This window comes from Pteronotus mesoamericanus, unplaced genomic scaffold, assembly GCF_021234165.1.
Source record: "Pteronotus mesoamericanus isolate MK-2021 breed Mesoamerican mustached bat unplaced genomic scaffold, CSHL_Meso_final scaffold_85, whole genome shotgun sequence".
Taxonomy (NCBI): domain Eukaryota; kingdom Metazoa; phylum Chordata; class Mammalia; order Chiroptera; family Mormoopidae; genus Pteronotus; species Pteronotus mesoamericanus.
The window spans coordinates 37,673,004-37,694,412 of NW_026555329.1; the positions used below are offsets into that span (position 1 = coordinate 37,673,004).

The 21,409-nt window shown below is 38.6% G+C and overlaps 1 protein-coding gene and 1 pseudogene across 1 annotated transcript in view; both read right to left on the minus strand.

Annotated features, from left to right (window-relative positions):
• The window catches only part of PUS7 (pseudouridine synthase 7), a 65,249-nt gene that overhangs the window by 11,887 nt on the left and 31,953 nt on the right, over positions 1 to 21,409 (minus strand). The window contains exons 8-12 of the mRNA XM_054564439.1: positions 15,230 to 15,358; positions 14,436 to 14,561; positions 4,462 to 4,523; positions 3,220 to 3,380; positions 2,180 to 2,306 (exon numbers count right to left, since the gene is read on the minus strand). Of these exons, the coding sequence (XP_054420414.1) occupies positions 2,180 to 2,306; positions 3,220 to 3,380; positions 4,462 to 4,523; positions 14,436 to 14,561; positions 15,230 to 15,358 (605 nt within the window). The remainder of the gene's footprint in view (positions 1 to 2,179; positions 2,307 to 3,219; positions 3,381 to 4,461; positions 4,524 to 14,435; positions 14,562 to 15,229; positions 15,359 to 21,409) is intronic.
• On the minus strand, positions 8,117 to 8,888 carry LOC129062911 (eukaryotic translation initiation factor 3 subunit J-like; annotated as a pseudogene).

Sequence of the window (21,409 nt, forward strand, 5' to 3'; positions counted from 1 at the left end):
CTGTCAAGCTCTAAAAATAGTTGTGGGGATGGATGGAAAAAAAACCCCAAACATCCTCAATTGTTCCTAATGCAATAGATACTCCCATAACAGGTACCGATTTTGCCAGCCACACATCTAAGGTACAGGAAGAGCAGATGTGTAGACAGCTTGGGGATATTTCTCTAAAAGTCTAGAAGCACCAACTGTCATTTTGGAAGAAAATCCACTGGACACAATGTAAGTCTGGCATGACAATACTCCCTGTTTAATCCCCACTTCTCAGTTATCGTAGCGTGAAATTTCACAGCCAAAATTTCACCATCAGCTTCGTAAGGCAGGAAGCCCACAAATTCCTCTTTTAGGTTGTAAAATTTGTCAACAAACCTCACCAACACAGGCAGGTGCTCTTCCCCTGCTATGTCCACTATGTTGTCAGTGATAACTGAAAAGAAGCGAGTCTCTCACTTCCTTGAGGGTTTTGTTCCAAATGCAGCTCCCACAGATCTCTAGATTCTGTTTCTGTTGTGTTCTTTAATAGAACACTATGTTGACTGCTGCTGTCTCGAAGCACTTTGTCAGAGCCTCTTCACCAGCATTTACCTGGCACTTCAGCAGTGCTTGAAAGTTATCAGGAGTTCATCAGCTTCATATCCATCAAGAGGTATGTTTTGTTTGCCCATGAGAATAAAAATTCCAAATAAAGATTTTAAGTATTCTGTTTTCCTTCTCTTCATTTTACTAAATGTAAAATGTCTTCTTGTTCTCCACCCCCTTCTTCTGCACTTGCATTTTGAGTATCACTGTATATTTCTTTATGTTTTTGTTCCTGTTCAGAAGTTTTGTCAACAATTCTTTTATTTATTTTCTGTGTCTACTATGTGGATTGTTCAAATGACTGGTAAGATCACATACTGTTGATATTGTATTATCTCAAAGAACTGTCCTATAAGGACTAGTTCTAGAGATCATAGAGGTCTCCAAGTGTTTGGCACATAATTGATAGTGTTTATTTCATTGATCAGGTGTTTTATATTCTAAGACTGCTCTCCTACAATTTTTCACCCAGTGCTGGCATCTGGCTCGATCCTGCAGGAACCAGAAGGCCAGATCCGACTGCATGCTCTTCCGTGTGCAGTTGGGGGCAGTGCAGAAATTCGGCACCCACAGGCTGGCCCAGTGCCCCCCTCCCTGCCTCCCTAGGGCAGCCTGCCCGCCTGTTGGGGCCAGCTCAGCAGGACTGGCACACTGGGAAGAAAAATATTAAATCAGAAAAAAATAATTCAGTGGATTCAACAGGCACACCTGCAGATGAGCAGGCTTGTCTTCAGAACAGTACAGGGCAGCCAGGTATCCCAGGACGCTGACTTTGGAAACAAACAGACTGATACCAAATCCCAGCCTTTTCTTTTTCTAACTACCTTTGGAACCATGGGCAAGTGACCAGACCTCATCTGAAGAATGGAGAGAATACGTGGCAGTAATAAATACTGTGAGCCTTAAACCAGAAGATACAGCTGAAGGGCTTAGCACAAGGGCAGCGCGCAGTAACGGCTCAGCAGCAGATGAGACTGTCTGGGTGTCTGAGGAACATTTCGGGCACAGAGTGTGCACTAACTGTCCATATAGGGGTGTCCAACCCACAGCCCAGAATGGCTATGAATGCGGCCCAACACAAAATTGTAAATTTAGTTAAAACCTTACTTTGGCTCATCAGTTTTCAGCAGTGTTTGTGTATTTAATGTGTGGCCCAAGACAACTCTTCTTCCAGTGTGGCCCAGAGATGCCCAAAAGTTGGACACCTCTTAGATCATGGCCCACATGTAAAGTGAGCTTCAGTTTGGAGTTAAGAAATTCCTTAAAACTGGCGGACAACAGCCCAGAGGCTGAAATTCATCTAAAAGCACAGAGAAGTATTTGCTAGACCCAAATTAAAGCTAGGAATGGGATTTTAGGTAACGTTTAGTCCAAATTTTATTCCAGCTGAAAAAACGGAGAGTCAGGTGCTTACTCAAATCAGAGGTATATTCTTCCTTAGAGACACAGATCCACACAGTACATGTGAGCTGACAATGTCCTTCCACTTCCAATTTACCAGACATCTCTCCATCTTAACTAGCAGTCAGGCTCAATTTTAAGAACTGGTATCAAATAACTGGACCCTAGTTTGACTGAATAATGACAGTATCTGCCTTTTTACCTCCTTTGAGAACCAGGTCTCCTGGAACAGGTTTCAGTCCATACTCTTCTATTCTCTTGCTCACCATGTTATTCCACACATAGCTTTGATAGCTATGAATATACATTAAGCGATTATTTCTAGGTATCTGGGGGAAAGGAAAAAAAAAACAGGAAAGAAATAAATGTGTTCTAAATATTACAAGTATGATACTTTCCAAGACATCTGACTTTAGTGGTGACCCTAGCATAAAAAACTCATAACTTAAATCTCCAACATGTAGCAACCAAGGTTAGAGATGGAACCCCTCACGCTAAAGTGCCCAAGTGTATCCACAGTGCAAACATGCATGCAGATAAAGCAAACCTTATAGAATTCATATCCTCAGTTGAAGACATAGACTTCAAATCCAAGGAATCTACACGTCAATTATAGAGCTAACAATACTTTCTCTTCCACAATTTTAAGTAAGGAGAAAACCTAACTAACAGCTAATTTCATGAAGAATCCTGCTTTTGGGGTTACATCTTTGGGAAAAGTAAATAAGACTGAATTTTAATAGTTAAACTTTAGTCTATTCTGGATTATAGCTATCCAAATACTAGTACAGGATACTAAGAGTGGGTACCAACTTGAATCACCATGAAGAAACTAAACCAAAATGCAATCACTTAGACTGCTTATAGTGCAAGCTGCTTACTGAGGCAGGTTCTGATGCTGGAGAATGATCAAAAAATGGACCTGATAATGGATTCTGAGTGTCTCAAACAGCGAGACAGTTGATTTAATTAAATTTCCCTGTAGATATTATTTTCCACACTACTGCTTTTCTCATGTTCTCCATGTGGATTACCATGCCGATGCTGCTGGCACCCACCACCCGCCCCCGTGAACGTTCAGAGTCTGAACAGAAGTCACTCAGGTAACACACCTCTTAGAGATCACCACAGGATCCTCGTTTACCTTCTGCCCTTTCGAAATTTAGTAAAATATTTAAAGATAAAATTTAAAAGCATTAAACCATCTTGAGTCATTTGCCTGACTTTACAAATCGCACTCACTATGCCAAATGCAGAGACTATATTCTTCATTCCATATTTTGAAAGTCCTCGAAGCAGCTGCCCTTCCACACACCTTTTGACAGGTAGTTTTCTGAGGGCAGCGGCTGGGTCTTTGGTCTTCGCCCATTCTTCCCTGCATTTAACCAAGTACCCCTTTTCGGCTGGAGAGGGGAAAAAGCTGTGATTAAACAATTTATACAACAGACAGATTTGCAGAACTTAAAATGCTTCAGAGAGAACACAAATTAGAAAATGCTATTTGTAAAAGCTTCCACTGACCTGAAAACAACCATCAGAAAGTGAAAAGATGGGAAAGTTTACAAAACTAGAAGCCTTCGTCATCACCCCAGGATTTAAAGCCAGCTACTGTTCACATTATCCCAGCTGATTCGACATACCACAAAACCCTGGTGGTCCTTTCTTCCTTCTCTTTTTCTACCATGCTGTCAAATTTAATGGGTTACTTCCTTTAAAATTAGATAATTTTCTCCTAGTTTAATTTGCAAGTGAGTAATTTCCAAAAGTGGGCATAATCACTTTGATCTTTTGTGAAGTAGTACTTAAATCCCTTTTCATATTTTCATACAGTATGATTTCAGAAATATTTTCTGGAAAGTTTTAGTGAAGTCTTCAAACTAAAGATCCTCAACATGTTTTTGCCAAGTTTTTATAGTCTATTACAGTATGCTTTTAAAGATTAACCACAAGTGAGCCCTGGCTGGTGTGGCTCAGTGGATTGAGCACTGGCCTGCAAACCTAAAGGTCACTGTTTTGATTCCCAATCAGGGCACACACCTGGGTTGCATGCCAGCTCCTCAGGTGGGGGCATATGAGACGCAACTGATTGATGTTTCCCACATCTATGTTTCTCTCCCTCTCTGCCTCCCTCCCTTCCCCTCTCTCTAAAAATAAATACATAAAATCTTAAAAAAAACTGCCCACACCAGTGAAATGTTTGAATTCCTATGTTTTCAGATATTTAGTAGTACATGGAGAGAAAGAAATGAATACCTTCATTTATGAATTAATAAATTAGATGAGCTAAAGAGCTGAAAACAGGATATAATTATAAACCTCATGTATACATAATCTTATGAAAAATAAACTATACTTTAAATTTTATAATTTTTTAAAAACTCTGAAATAACTACCCTAATTTCCACACATACTTTTATTCATAGCAATTCCATGAATACTTAGCCATATATGCCATTTTTTTCATAACATGAATTTTATGCTCACCTCCAGAACGGGGTTTCAATATCAAATCCATGACTTCAGCCCAGGAATTTTGTAGTATAGCTCTAAAATTAAACAGCATTTAATTTAGTTAATTTTGCATCAAGATAAATTTTATATGTCCAAACTTGTGAAGTCAATAAATCGTATTAATGCTACACACACACACACACACACACACACTCACTCTCTCTCTCTCTCTCTCTCTCTCTGCTAAACTATATATAAAGTAAACTGAGCCATGACTGGTGTGGCTTAGTTGGTTGGGCATTGTCCTGCAAATTACAAGGTCACCAGTTCAACTTCCAGTCAGGACAGGTGCCTAGGTTGCAGGTTCGGGCCCCAGTTGGAGTGTGTACAAGAGGCAACACATCAGTGTTCCTCTCTTATATCAACATTTTGCTCCTCTTTCCCCCTCCCTTCTTCTCTCTCTAAAAATAAGTAACATCTTTAAAAAAAAGTAAACTGAAAAATATGTAGACTTCAAATGTAAATGCTGAAATAAAAAACAAAGAGCCCATTCTACCAGACTGAGCACCACCTTTTATAGTAAAGTCCAACTCCCTCAGCCAAATAGCTGAAGCTGTTTCATCACAACAAAGACCCAGTCTGTTCCCTAGTGTGTATTTTGTTCCTTCAGTTAATGTCTTCAGAGATACAGAACAAATTTGGACCAGGAGCTTTCTAGTTATCAAACTCCGCCCCCCCCCCCAAAACCGAATAAAAAAACTTGTTTACTTAATATTTAATATCATTTCAGTTTTAAAATTCTATAAATTTTATTAAAAAGTATAAATACTACATAGTCATGCTTTTAATTGTTATACATGGTATTATCTCTATAAATAAAAGTTATGTTTTTAGGTGCCAAAACTTATTTGAAACTTCTCAAAAAATTTCTCCCCATGTTTTTCAAAATCTTCTTGCCTAGTCAAACAGAATAAATATAATTTATCCTTCTCCATTATTCTTTCCACAATGGGAATATCATTTTCTGATTTTAAGTTATACATGTTTCTTAAAAAGTAAATAGTATCTAAGGTTACCAGTTATCTAGTCTGTAAGGAATTAAACAGTTAACACTTTATATTTTTTAAAGCTTTTCTGATGCATCTGTAAGTGCATCCAATTTTCCTTTAATTTTTATTATATTGTCTTTTGCTATACAGAAGTTACACTGTATGTATCATACCTGAAATTTTTTTCAGGTAACATTTCTCATTTTGGAGTCATGCTTAGAAAGGCCTTCCCTAACAAAAGAATATAAAAATCCTTTCTATTAATTTTGCTGTTTTTCTAGTTAATTAGGATTTTTATTTTTTACATTGAAGTTAATCTACCTGGCATATTTTGCATATTAAATTGTATGAAGTTGTTGTTTAGTATCTATTAATGAGATCATATGGATTTTAAATCTACAAATACAACGAATTACATTACCAGATTTACTACTGATAGCCATCCCTGAAGTCCTGGAACAAGCCATGTTATATCAATCTTTAAATACACTCCTGGGTGACACAATACTTAGCTGACAAGGCCTTTAGCAACACTTCCAAAAAGAGTACAGTACTAACTCAGGACTAGGCATTGGTCTTCCAGATAGCATGGAAAAAGACTTCTATGCTCAAAAACCTTTGTTATCTGCCTAGCCACTTCATTTTGTAAATAGTTTTATAGGAAAACAACTATATTCATTTATTTACACATTGTGTACAGATGATTTTGCACTGTAACAGCAGAGGTGAGTAGAGCAGGTCTTCATATAAGGTCATTTCATTTCGTTGTTACATTGATAAGAAAAAAATAGCACCCTGGCTGGGGCCATTGTCTGTGTGGAGTCGGCATGTTCTCCCCATGGCTGCATGGGTTTTCTCTGGGTCTTCTAGTTTCCTTTCACATCCCAAGATGGGCACACTGGGTTACTTGGCATGTCTACCTTGTGCAGAATGAGTGAGTATGGGTGTGAGTGCACCCAGCAATGGAAGGGCATCCTGTCCAGGGTGGGTGTCCACCTGGTGCCTGGGCTGTTGGGAGGTACTTCAGACACCCGAGACCCGAACTGAAATAAGCAGGTTGGAAAATCATTAGCTGACTTGTTTTTAATCATTTTACTTAAATGTATGTATTGCTCACATTGATTTCAATGTTTAATATTATAAGTATTTTGGGTTTTTATTTAGAAGTTTGGTGTTTTTGTGACCAGGAATATGCTGTAGGAACTTGTTTATATCAGTTAGCGAAATTGATTGGTCAATTTGGTTTTGTTATACATCATTTCACATAAAATCAGTTTCCAAGAAACTATTGACAATGTTACGTTAAGAACTTACTGTAGCTGCTACAAATACTCTATGGCCCACAAATCCTAATCTTTACTATCTAACCCTTGAAAGAAAAAGTTTTCCAAGACCTGGTATAATATATTGAAAAGTTTAACTACAGGACTCCCAACATCTTTAAGATGTTACCATTTACATGAAGGTTTAGTTTATGCTGTCTTATTAAGTATGTATATATTTGGTTTACAACAGGCCATCCACTCTGGCCCACTACACATAAAAATGTTTTCTACTTTTACATGGTTATCTTTCCATGTACCAACTTTTTTAAATGTGTAAAATATACATCATTCTATCATTTTAGCCATTTTTAAGTGTAGAGTTCTGTGGTATTAACTACATTCACACTGTTGTGAAATCGTCAGAACCATCTGCCTCCAGAACTTTTTAATCTTCCACAACTGAAACTCTACACATTAAAAAGTAACTCACCATTTCCTCTACCCCCAGCTCCTGGAAGCCACCATGCTATTTTGTCTATGAATTTGACTGCTCTAGGAATCTCATATAAGAGGAATTATATAATATTTGTTCTTTTTGACTGTTTTATTTCACTTAGCATAAAAGTCTTCAAGGTTTATTCATGTGTCCAAATTTTCTTCCTCTTTAAGGCTGAGTGATATTTCATGGTATCTACGTATCACATTTTGTTTATCCATTCATCTGTTAATGGACACTTGGTTATTTCCACCTTTTGGCTATTGTGATTAATTCTCTTATAACATGGGTGTATAAATATCTGCTTTTACTACTTTTGGGTACATACCCAGAAACAGAATTGCTGAATTACACAGTAATTTGATGTTTAATTTGTGAGGAATCCCTATATCATTTTCCAAAGTAGTAACAGAAATTCCCAATTTTAACCTCTTTGCAGGAAGATCCAAATTCCTTCATTTGCACATTAGCATCTAAGTGTTAAGGGATTAAATAAGCATCACATAAGATGTAGCACTTCTTCTTTAATCCTCACTGGAGGACTTGCTTATTGATTTTAGAGAGACGGGAAGGGAGAGAGGGAGGGGGAAAAGGGGAGAGAGGAAGAGGAACACACACACACCTGCCCCCGTCCCCCCCCCCCCACCCCCGATTGAACTGTAACCTACTGAACCCATAACCTAGGCATTTCCCCTGACTGGAATGGAACCTGCGACCTTTCGGTTTATGGGATGCTGCTCCAACTGAGCCACACCAGCTAGAGCAAGATACTGAACTTCTGATTTTAGCATTTGGCAGAATTGAAATGACAGGAAGTTGTGTGACATGGTGAAGGGACTGTGGGAAACAGAAAGAAGACACTGGGAGAAGAGAAAACGTCACATGAAATTTTCATAATCTTGTACCTATCTTCCATCAAAACCACCATAATCTGCCAGCTGTGACAGTGGTCTTTAACCCCCTCCAGGAACCACACTTTTCTTACCTTTGGCTCTGCTTTGCTTTCCTTGCTTCTGATTTTCACTACAAAGCAGTCAATGAATTGGTATTATTCTTAAAGTCCTCAATTTACAATGAAATATATCTTGACGTAAGGCTTCCAAAAAACCGGCATAATATAGTAAAATTTCATATTGTGTCATTTTATCTTTTGGTAACTTTCCATATTCAGTGAAGTCATCTCTTGAAGACAAGCTCATATCATCCATCCCACAAACTGTATTAGTAACACTAGAAGTTTCTTTTGACGATTCAAGGTCTGATTCTTCCTGTGATTTCTTCAGCAGCAGTTTGGGTATCTGTTCATTATTCTTTTGGTGTTAGGTTAACAGACAGTTTAGGTTCTTTTAACCTCTTTTTAACTTCTTGCCTTTTCCTCTGTTGCTGTTTGTTCTTTTATCTTATTATTTTTATTTTCTGAAATTTTTGCTTCTGTTCCTTTTTCGTCATCCTCGCCATCCCAGTTATTCCAACACCCCTGTCCTCACCTTGCGAGTGGTCCTCACTGGTGCTCTTGCTGCTCCTCACCCTCCCCACCAGGTCTTCCACAGAGAATATGCCTGTGTCCCAGAAGTCAGAGTTCCCTGCTGCCGCCACCAGCTTGAGCTGGGTGTGAGCATGTGCCTGGGCACAAATATTTTTAATTTTCATGAAGTCCAATTTCTATTTTTTTCTTTTGGTATCTATGCTTTGGTGCTGTATCATTAGCAAATCTAATGCCAGGAAGATTTCTTTCTCTGTTTTCTTCTAATTTTTTAGCTGTAGTTCTTAAATTTAGGTTTTGGATCCACTTAAGTTAATTTTTGTATATGGTCTAAGGTAAGGGTCTAACATCATTTTTACTTTGCCATGTACATATCCAGTTTCTCCAACACTATTTATTAAAAAAACACTCTTTCCCCACTCAATGGTTTTGTCATTCTTGTTGAAAATCATTTGACCATATGTGCAAGTGTTTATTCTATCTTCTTTTGTTTTAAACATCTTTCTTGAGGAAAAATTCACATATCATGTAATTCACCTATTTAAGTGTACAATTCAATGACTTTAGTATACTCACAATTGTGCAACATCATAATTCAATGCTGGAACATTTTCATCACCCCAAAAAGAAATCCTATACTCATCAGCAGTCACTCTCCGTTACCTCCAGCCCAGACCTAGGCAACCAATGATTAACTTTTCTGGCTTCATGGGTTTGTCTATCCTGGATATTTCATATAAATGAATCATATAATATGCTGTCTTTTGTGACTGGCTTCTGTCATTTAAAATGATGTTTTCAAGGTTCATCCATATTGTAGCATGTATTTGTACTTCATTTCCTTTTATTGTTGAATAACTTACCATTGTATAGATATATCACACTTTCTTTATCATTTGAACAATCTGGATTGTTTCTGTTTTTTAGCTGCTCTAATCATTAGTGTATATTTATGTGTGGGTATATTTTCAATATTCTTTTTTTAAAAATATATTTTACTGATGTGATTACACTTCTCCCATTTTTTCCCTCGCCTTTATTCCCCTCCCCCCTAGTCCCCCCCCCTCAACATTCCCCTCTGCCTTAGTTCATGTCCATGGGCTCTACATGTAGGTTCTTTGGCTTCTCCATTTCCTATACTAATCTTAACCTCCCCCCGTCTGTTTTGTACCTACCAATTATGCTTCTTATTCCCTGTACCTTTTCCCCAATTCTCCCCCCTCCTTCTCCCCTCTGATCTCCATTTCTGAGATCCTGTTCTACTTATTTGCTTAGATTGTTTTTGTTTTAGGTTCAGTTGTTGATAGCTGTAAGCTTGTCATTTTGCTGTTCATAGTTCTTGATCTTCTTTTTCTTAGGTAAGTCCCTTTAACATTTCACATAATAAAGGCTTGGTGATGATGAACTCCTTTAACTTGACCTTATCTGGGAAGCACTTTATCTGCCCTTCCAGTCTAAATGATAGCTTTGCTGGATAGAGTAATCTTGGATTGTAGGTCCTTGCTTTTCATGACTTGGAATACTTCTTGCCAGCCCCTTCTTGCCTGCAATGTTTCTTTTGAGAAATCAGCTGAGAGTCTTATGGGAACTCCTTTGTAGGTAACTGTCTCCTTTTCTCTTGCTGCTTTTTAGACTTTCTCCTTATCTTTAATCTTGGGTAATGTAATTATGACATGCCCTTGTGTATGCTTCCTTGGGTCCAGCTTCTTTGGGATTCTCTGAGCTTCCTGGACTTCCTGGAAGTCTATTTCCTTCACCAGATTGGGGAAGTTCTCCTTCATTATTTGCTCAAATAAGTTTTCAGTTTCTTGCTCTTCCTCTTCTCCTTCTGGCATCTCTTATGATTAAGATGTTGGAACATTTAAAGTTGTCCCAGAGGTTCCTAAGCCTCTCCTGTTTTTGAATTGTTTCTTCATTCTGTTCTGCTTGAATGTTTATCTCTTCCTTCTGCTCCAAATCATTGATTTGAGTCCTGGTTTCCTTCCCTTTACTGTTGGTTTCTTGTACATTTTTATTTATTTCACTTTGCATAGCCTTCACTTTTTCCTCTATTTTGCGACCATACCCCACCATTTCAGTGAGCATCCTGATTACCAGTGTTTTGAACTGTGCGTCTGATAGGTTAGGTATGTCTCCACTGCTTAGTTCTATTTTTGGAGTTTTGATCTATTCTTTCATTTGGGCCATACTTCTTTGTCCTGGTGCGCCTGTCACATCACAAGGGGCAGAGCCTTAAATATTCACCAGGGCAGGGCAACTCACATGGTTGTGTAGTTACACTGTATGTGGGGGAGGGGTCCGAGAGAACAATGCTGCTTGCTTGGCTCTTGCCCAGTTTTCAGTCACTTCCCCCCTACCCACAAGCAAATTGGGCCCTTCTGGTGCTGATTCCCAGGGGGGTGGGGTTGTGTATGTTCTAGGACGCTGTGGGTCTCTCCACTAGACTCTCCTGTGAGACTGGGTGTTTCTCCCACTGCCACAACCCCAACAGGTGTTTATAGCCAGAGGTTTTGAGGTTTTCTTTTCCTGCTCTGGAACCCTGGATTGTGTGGTCTGTCTCACTCCCCAGCTGTTCCTCCCAGTTTCTCCACACACATGTGTGGGACTGCCCAGTCTGCGAGCCACCACCTTGCCGCGAGTCCTCTCTGCCCTGGCTGTCTGTCTCTGCCCCTCCTACTGGTCTGGATTAATGTTTCTTCTTTAACTCTTTGGTTGTCAGACTTCCATACAGTTCCATTTTCTGGCAATTCTGGTTATTTTTTGTTTTTAAATTTGTTGTTGTCCTTCTTTTAGTTGTGCGAGGAGGGAAAGTGTCTATGCACAAAAGCTACAAATGGATAATGCCATGCAAATCATCATCAAGACTGTGAATTTCTTAAGAGCCAAGAGATTGAGTCATCACCATTCCTGGAATTCCTTTAAAGTATTGATGCGGACTATGGCGACATCATTTACTTTTCAGAAGTAAAATGGCTAAGATGAGGCCAAATATTGAAAAGATTTTATGATTTGCGACATGTTATCAAGTCATTTATGGTATCAAAAAACAAATCTGTGCCAGAACTTGATGATGAAAACTGGCTTACAGATTTAGCAATTTTTAGTGGATTTAACCGCTCATTTAAATGAGTTAAACATGTGTCTTCAAGGTGAAAACGAACTTATCCATACCATGTTTCAAACCATAACAGCATTCCAAGTGAAAATGGAATTAAGGCAAGTTCAAATTAAAGCAAACAATTTTATCCATTTCAACATGTTGGCTAAACACAGTCCTATGACCAGCAAAAAATATGCAGCCTTGCTTTTTGATTTGATACAAGAATTTGAAAACAGATTTCAAGGTTTCCGGGAAAATAATATTTTGCTATATGTGTGACTCCATTTTCAGTCACATAAATGTTATCTGCCAATTTTCAACTGGAATGCATAGAGCTGCAATCTGACATTCAGCTTAAAGAAAAATTTGAACATGTCTCTTTACTGGACTTTTATAGGTCCTATCCTCCCAAAGACAATTATCCCTTGCTTCACAGTCACGCCTTATTCATGTCATCACTATTTGGCAGCACTTACATTTGCAAGCAACTATTTTCAAGAATGTAACACACTAAGAGTAAAATTAGAACCAAAATATCTGATGAGCACCTTGAGGACTCACTGAGAATTGCAACTACTTCTATCAAACCAGATATTATGCACTACTTTCTCAAATACAGTGTCAAACATCCCCCGAGTTTCATGTTGACCTTTAACTTTTATAATAAAATTTTTTTTTTTAATCAATGACATTTTACTACTTAGGTACGTACATTTTCTATATTAGTGATCACAAACTTGGGACATGCTCGATTTTAAAAGATCATTGAAAGGTCTACTGCATAATTAGGGTTGTTATGTGAGGATTATTTTGCTTCTCTGTGGTGGCAGATATCACAAAATTATGTACGGACCTTTTTTTGCTCATCAGTTTTCATTAGTGTTTGTGTATTTAATTTGTGACCCAAGACAACTCTTCTTCCAGTGTGGTCCACGGACATCGAAAGCTTGGACACCCCTGATGTAGAACATCTTTTTGTGTGCTCTTTGGCTATTAGTCTATGTTCTTTGGAGAAATGTCTATTCAGTTCCCTTGCCTGTTTTTAGATTGGGTTATTTGTCTTTTTGTTTTTGAATTTTAAGAGTTCTTTAAATATTTTAGATACAAGGCATTCTTTCATCTTTAAACTGAGAGCTTGCTTTCTCCAGTTAACAGTGGGCAGCTTTGAAACTAAGAAATATTCTAATATTGTGGAAATTGTTAGTTTGGATTTCTGAACAAGCTTTATGCTTAGGGCATGCTATATATGTATTTTTTTTCCTGGATAAATCTGATCTCATTTTCATTAACTATTTTATACTATCTTTGGAGTAGCAATCTACAGGGTACGGTGGCAGTTTTTCCAAACTAGTTCCAATTCAAAGGTTAATACAGCCTCCCCTTAGATATTCTCTCCCATAATACAATTAGCATCTTCATTATCTTTATCAACACACCCTCACCATTAGCAAGGTTGAAAAAATTATCTTTTATTATCTAATTATTGCGATTATTAGTTACTATACGTTTTCTTCTTGGCAATAATTTTTTCTCTTGTTAGCATGTTTTAAAGTACTACTTTCCACTATTGAGCATTAACTATATTCCAGGCAGAGAAACAGGTGCTGCATAGACAATACCTCATTTCATTTTACCAGATTACTCAGATTACTGATGAGTAATCTGAGGCTCACTGTAGTCTGACTTCACTGCCTGCACTTTAACCTTTACAACAGTGCCTCAAAGAGGTAGAGAAAATACAACATGATAGATTTTTACCATTTTGTGCTTTAAAAATCATATGAAAAACACAGCTTCATGTAGTCAGCTGGTGGAAGTCAGGAAAACTCAACTCCCAGGACGACAGCTGACCAACTAGTGAGTTCTACAAATCTTTCTGAGCCTAAATTTCACCTTCGCTAAAGCACAAGAATACAAACTAAAAAATTTCTCATAGCACTTCTAATTCCTAGCTCCACAACCCTAACTCCCATGTGAGTAATTACTTCGTGTCACACCGTCTCCGCTGGACAGCAGTATATAGCCTAAGCAGGGTAATGAACCCAAGTACTTATTGATGGGGTTCCTACCCTAGCTTACCCTAGAGGGAATTCCTATTAATTGAAACTAAATCAGTTCTTAAAATAAATTCTACTTCACTAATTACATCCTACAGCGCTTTCTTTAAGAGTTGGGGAAGGGCGGATCCCCGTTTAATAAACTGGGAAGCGCCTATTAATACAGAGATTAGAAACTGTGTTATTTCTGTCAGGCTACTCTGGGTCTGAGTTACTCAGCTGCTTACTGTTGGGTCATGTACTGAGCCAAGATTTACCTGTAAAAAAGAAAATAAAAACAGAATCCCTGGATGGGCAATTGGGGGTAGGAGAAAAACTTACATTTCAGGTTATATCCTTTTTGAATTCTAATTTATTACTTTACCTTGTGCATATATTATTTCAAAACAGGACAAAAATTGAAAGGAGGCTGTGCATCAGTTGGTCATTCAAAAGGATGAGACACATTGGTTCATTTGGCACAGACATGAGGAAATCCAGAAATAATTAAAAACAACACCTGATTCTGTTTTATAAGAGAGATCTTTTAGAGAAGAGTTAAGAAATGTAATACAAACCTTCCAACTTGATATGTGGGGACGGCTGTAGTTCCAAATCTTTGCATTCCATAGTAGTTAATAAATCCAATCTCCTTGAGAGAGTTCATAGCTTGCTGTACTTGATCATCAGTTCCTGTTATATTTCTGTAAGGGCCCAAATTATCCAGAGAAAAAAATTTACAGTCAAACACCTTCAGGGACGCACATCATAAATGATATGACTTGGTTTCCATGCCTTCCCCTTGTTCTTTGCAGCTTTCTCTCTACCTCCTGAGGACTTTTTTTTTTTTAAACTGTGGTAAAACATACATAACATTAAACTGACCATTTTAGCCATTTCTAAGTATGCAATATAGTGGCATTAAGTACATTCACAGTCTTGTGTAACCTTCAACAGTATCCACTTCCAGAACTTTTTCATCTTCCCAAACTGAAATTCTACACCCATTAAACACTAACTCTCCGTCCTCCCCTCTCCACCCCGTCTCAGCTAACATTCTACTTTCTGTGTCTATGATTTACCTATTCTAGGTATTGCACATAAGTGGAATGAGGGACTCTTGTTTTTTACACAGTATTTAAGGAAATGGCATCTCTCCAAAGGTCAGGTGCTAAGTTTTTAGAGGGGTGGTGGTGGTGGCAAAAAATACTCCAGCAGTACTTGCCCCCCCAGCCCTATGAGGCCCCACTCTGCCTCACCTTGCTGCCGTGCCTGCTACTACCAGCTCACATGGATTAGCAACTGTTCTGTACACCCGCCAAGTGACCCATCAAGACCTTCTGGGGTCTGCATCCAACCACCAGTTCTTTACCTGAGAACAACAGTGAAGTGATTCCCTTGAAGCTCTCCCAGTTTCAGGGGGTGCTTCTGATAGCTGAAATTCCCTAGCTTAAAGTTCATCAAGCACTTGTTCAAGTGGGCAAGTCTTTGTGCAGTTATTCTAAAAACATAATAAAGAAGAGCAGAGAAAGGATCGTTCAATATTGCCTAACTGAAACGGTCTTGGTCACGTTACTACAGAAAACAGTAGCTTGAAACAAAGCTACACACCAAATCACGATAGCAGGAAAGACAGGCGACACAGCTGTCAGGGTAGGCGAACTTCTCGTTTCCTTCTGGACTGTTTCTTCAGCATAATAATACCTGGTTCTACTGGAAGCCTGTAACTTGGGCCATGTCTGTATTCTTAAAGCTGCATGCTATTCATATACACAAGCAATGGGACAGTATCTGAGGAATTTTCTATTTTTGTGTGGGGGAAGGGGTGAGAAAGGAGAAAGTAACAGAGAGTAATCCCATACAACCATCAAGACTGTTATTAAGCATTTAAAAAAGTTAGTCATATATATATTTTTAAAATATATGTATTTATTTTTAGAGAGAGTGGAAGGGAGGGAGAGAAACATCAATGTGTGAGATTGTCCACCTCTTGAACATGCCCCAACTGCTGGGTACCTAGCACACAACTCAGGCATGTGCCCTGACCAGGAATGTCAGGGCATGTGACGACCTTTTGCTTTGCAGGCTGGTGCTCAATCCACTGAGCCACACCAGCGAGACTGTTGGTCATATATTTTTGTCTATCAGAAAAATATTATAATCTCACTACAGAAAAGTAGAAACAAAACACAAAGCTACATAGAAAACAATTTATAGTTTTATCACCTGAAAAATCTGTTAACATCTTTGAATTTCCTCCCATTCATTTTTCATAAACACATTATATATATGTGTATATATACATACACACATGCATGTCTATACAGGTATATATATATACACACACATATATATGTATATATATTCAGAATCCTACCATAAATCGGTACCTTGCTGCTATCATTTAAATGGTATTATAAACTTCTGGTCAAGGTGGCAGCATAAGTAAATGCAGTACTTGCCTCCTCCCACAATCACATCAAAATCACAACTAACCTATAGAACATCACTTAGAACAGCCTGCAATCTGGCTGAATGGTAGTTCTAGTAACTTAAAGAAGCCACATTGAGAGTGGTAGGAGGGAAAGACTGGTCCCATACCAACAGGTGGCGGATAAAAATCAGGAAGACAATCTTAGCTGTGGAGGTCCCCCCTGAAGAGTGAGGGCCCCCAGACCAGGGTTCCAGTGCCAGGAAGAAAAGTCTCCATAACTTCTGACTGGAAAAGCCAGTGAGCACTGAGGTTGAAACAGACATAGGGCTCCTGAAGTCTCAGGCAGTTCCTCGTAAAGGGCCTGTGCATGGACTTATTCTCTCTGAGCTCCAGCACTGAGGCAGCAGCTTGAAAGGCACCACAAACATACAGAAAGAAACGGAATTGTCTAGCATCAGGGTAAGAGCTGGAAAGGCAGAGACCACTTTTCCTTTGATGAGTCCTGTCCCCATAGAGCCAGCAGGTGGACACTACATCTGCGTCTCCACGAACCTGGCTGACACCGTTTGCCCTGCCCTGGTGATTACCTGAGTCCCCGCACCCACCAATTTTCAGGCCCACCCAAGCTGTTTACACTGGCTTTTCCATACAAATGGACTGTCTTGGCTCATGCTTCAGATTTTCCTAAAATCTCTCAAACAAGCAGCACCTAGACTTAGAGGGCCCCATACCTCTCACTAAGTGGCCCCAGCCCTGGCACTAGGAGCAGCCATCTTTGCCTGGGCACCTCCAGCCCAGCATAAGCAGCAGCCACCAGCAATGACTTTGCAGCTCATGTCTGGTGGCCCCAGGCAGAACACAGGTGGCGACTGATCTTGGCCTGGGAAGCACTAGCTCCAGCAAACCAGCGGACAGCTTCAGACCATGTCAAAGCATCACCACGCAACCACCTCCACAAGCGACACACTCAAGGAGTGAACTCAGAGGACACCAGAATCCCGCTGAAATAACTGCTCTGTGGGGTGAGGCCCTGCAGAGCTGACTCTTAACAGCTGGTCAAAGGTCAGTAGTCACAGCAAGTCATTGCAGCTGATTGGCCTGGGGGCCCTCCCACTGGCATGCCAACGACAATCAAGGTGGAACTACAACAGGAAGGTGTCCACAGCCCACACACTGGGCACAACTCAAGCACCCAGCTTGGCTGATAGGGGAAGCTGCCCCACTGGACCCTACTGAACACCTACTACATCAGCCTACTCTGCGAGGCCGGGGAGACATAGTAGCTCTACCTAAGACATAGAAACAAACATAGGGAGACTGCCAAGAAGAGAAGACAAAGACACATGGCCTGAATGAAAGAAAAGAACAAATCTCCAGAAAAAGAACTAAACAAAATGGAGACAAGCAATCCACTCAATTCTTATAACAAAACACTGGTTATAAGGATCCTCAATGAACTTAGTGAGAATTTCAACAGCATAAAAAAGGACCAGTCAGAAACGAAGGATACACTAACTGAAATAAAAAAAAATTATTTATAGGGAACCAACAGTAGAATAGATAAAGGCGAGAATCAAATCAGCAATTTGGAATATAAGAAAGCAAAAACCACCCATCATAACAGCAAAAACAAAACAAAACAAAAAAAGACTGTAAGGAGCTTCTGGGACAATTTCAAGTGCACCAACATTCACATCATGGGGGTGCCAAAAAAGAGAAGAAAAAGGGCAATAAACTGAAAACCAATTTGAAAAAACAGTGACAGAAAACTTCCCTAACTTGGTGAAGGAAATAGACATACAAGTTCAGGAAGCATGGAGAGTCCCAAACAAAATGAACCCAAAGAGGCCCACACCAGACACATCATAATGAAAATGCCAAAGATAAAAGACAAAGAGAGAATCTTAAAAGTTGCAAGAGAAAAGCAGTTAGTTACCTACAAGGGAGCTCCCATAAGACTGTCAACTGATTTCTCAACAGAAACTTTGCAGGCCAGAAGGGATTGACAAGAAATGTTCAATATTCATAGTGATGAAAAGAAAGGACCTACAACCAAGATTACTCTACCCAACAGAGCTATCATTCAGAATTGAGGGACAGCTAAATAGCCTTCCAGACATAAAAAAAGAAACACTAAAGGAGTTCATCGCCATCGAAACAGAATTGCATGAAATGTTAAAAAGTCTTCTTTAAAAAAAAGAAAAAATATAAACGATAGAATGGCAATCAATACATATCTATCAACAACTGAATCTAAAAAAAGATAAAGGGAACAGACAGATTCAGAGAGAGAGAACATTCTGACAGTTGCCAATGGGAGGTTTGGGGGGATGGGTGAAAAAAATGAAGGGATTAAATATTACAAATTGGTTGTTACGGAATAGTTATGGGGATGCAGAGTACAGCATAGGGAATATAGTCAATAATATACTAATAACTATGTATGGTGTGAGATGGGTACAATATATGAGGATAATCAGTAAGTTTTGTAATGTCCAATCACTGGGGTGTACACATGAAACTAATATAATAATGTAGGTGAAGTCTAATTGAAAAATTAAAAAAGATTTAAAAAATAAAAAATAGAAATTGATCAAGGAAAAAAAGCAAAACTTATAATCTAGGGCATTTGAGATACTGCTCCCTCACATATGTTTGGCTCAAATAAATTCTTACAAAAATTCTCAAAACAGAACCACCACCACAAAAAGAACTGACTAGTGTGGCTCAGTTAGTTGGGCGTCATCCTGCAAAGCAAAAGGTCACCCAGTCTGATTCCTGGTTGGGCACATGCCTGTGTTACGGGTTTGGTCTCCCATCAGTTGGGCTATGTGTGAGAAGCAACAGATTAATGTTTCCCTCTCTTTCTTCCCTCCTCTCCAAAAATAAATAAATAAAAACTGTTTAAAAATTAAAATACATAAATGGTATTATAAAATTTTCATGAAAAATTCCTTACTTTCTCTAGTAGTGATATATGAGGTCTGTCCAGAAAATATACAACCATGTAATATGAAAAACAGAGATTTTTATTGAGGAAGATAAACTATACAAGAAAAACTGTACATAGGACAATGATACCTCAGTTCCCTTCCAAGTTATGACCTTCTTGAAGAAATCTGATTCAATGGTAGCAGTTTGAATCAAGTCATTAGCAACTGTAGCACAATGTTCCTTCTGCTCTGGTAGTAGAAATCCCAGGGCAAATTTTGCCTTGACACATTTCAGGTCAATCTCCTGCTTCAAATCTCAAACACAAGATCTTGGAATCCCAAGATCGGCTTCTAGTTTTTGCACTCAGTCACCAATCTTTACTGATTGCAGCCCATACATGTTCAACATTCTCAGGTGTTCTGTTTGCTGCAGGCCTTCCAGAATGTGCATCTCTTTCAACAGATTCTCAACAATCTTTGAAGCATTTATGCTACATTTTTAATTGCACTGAACTCATTGCATGCCCCAAAAAGCCTTCTGAATCACCTGAATAATTTCTGTAGAGAAATGTTCAAGTTTAACGCAAAATTTGATGCAGATTTGTTGCTCTACTCACTCAGTCATTTTGAATGCAACAGCCACACAGTACACATGCTCACTCAGCAGTGTTTACCACCCCCACTGACTAGTACAGTGAAGTCGTCATTATTCATGCATGTGCATTCCAGTCCACCCTTCTTGGCTGCCAGGTTACATGGATGTCACACAAACCATTCTCATTATATTAACAATGGCTGGACTTTTTCTGGACAGACCTCATCATATGCAGAAATACAGTACTAAAAAGCCTTTGTCTTACCTCGATCCCCCAACACCTCTCCCCACTAGCAGCCAACATTAACAGTTTATGTATATCATTCCAGAAACACTTATATATATATATATAAAAACTGAAACAATGTGTGTATACATATTTATACACACACACACACACACACACACACACACACACAAGCATATGTGTACTGTCTCCACCCTTTTTAGGAGCTTTTGGGAAGCTTTTAACATGTGTCATACATACAGAAAAGTACATAAATCATAAGTGTTCTGCTTGATGAATTTTTACAAAGTGAACACAACCACATACTTCACATCAGATCCTCCCTTTAAAAAAAACAGATTTCATTACAATATAAATTGTTTAGTATCTTGCTTTTTTTCACTTGAAATGCACACCTGAGATCTGCCTTGTCCATAGAGGGTTTCTTGTGCAGCCGCACAGGATGGCTATCTGACCCTTTATCTAACTAGTCCCCTTTGATGGATATTTAAATTGCTAGCAACCTTTTATTTTACAAACAATTCCATAGCAAGTATCCTAATACATACTTCTTTGTGCAACTATATAGGTGTATATTTGGGTAAATCTCTAGAAGTACAAAGTGTGGATTTAAAAATTCAACCCTTATTGCCTTCTTAAAAGGTTATACCAATTTACATTCATACCATTAATATGTGCCTACTGCCTCATCCTTGTGTCTCCTCACACAGAATATTAACAAATATTTTTAAGCTCTACCAGTATGATCAGTTAAGTATAATATTTGTTTCAGTTTTTATTTGTATGCTCCTTATTGGTAGGTTAAACATTTCTTCCTGTGTTTAATTGCCTGTTCATATTGTTACCTATTTTTATTTGATTGTTAATATTTTTCTCACATATTAAGGAAATCTACCCTTTACCATCTAGTTGTTAATATTATCTCCCTCACCTTTTGTAAATTTACTTTATATTTTATATGTTAGAAAATGTCCCTCAGCTTCATGTTAAAAAACCTCAAAACTGAAATATACCTTTCACCTAGTTTACCAATTGTTAGTATTTTCCCAGATTTACTTTAACCTCTCCCATGAACAAGCAACCACACATTACAAATACCACACCTACATGTATACGCAAATGTAAAATCTATAAATTTTATCGAACCATTTGGAAGTAGTTACAGATTACCTCTAAGTGACTCCAGTGTGGGTCTCCTAAGAGCAGAGTTTCCTGCTGAACTCAGTGGTGTTCAGAAAGCCAAAGATGATTCAACACTCCAAATACGCAGGTCAATCCAAACTCATCCAATTACTCCAACAACACCATTCAGGTTATTTTAAAGCTCATTAAATTCAGGATCT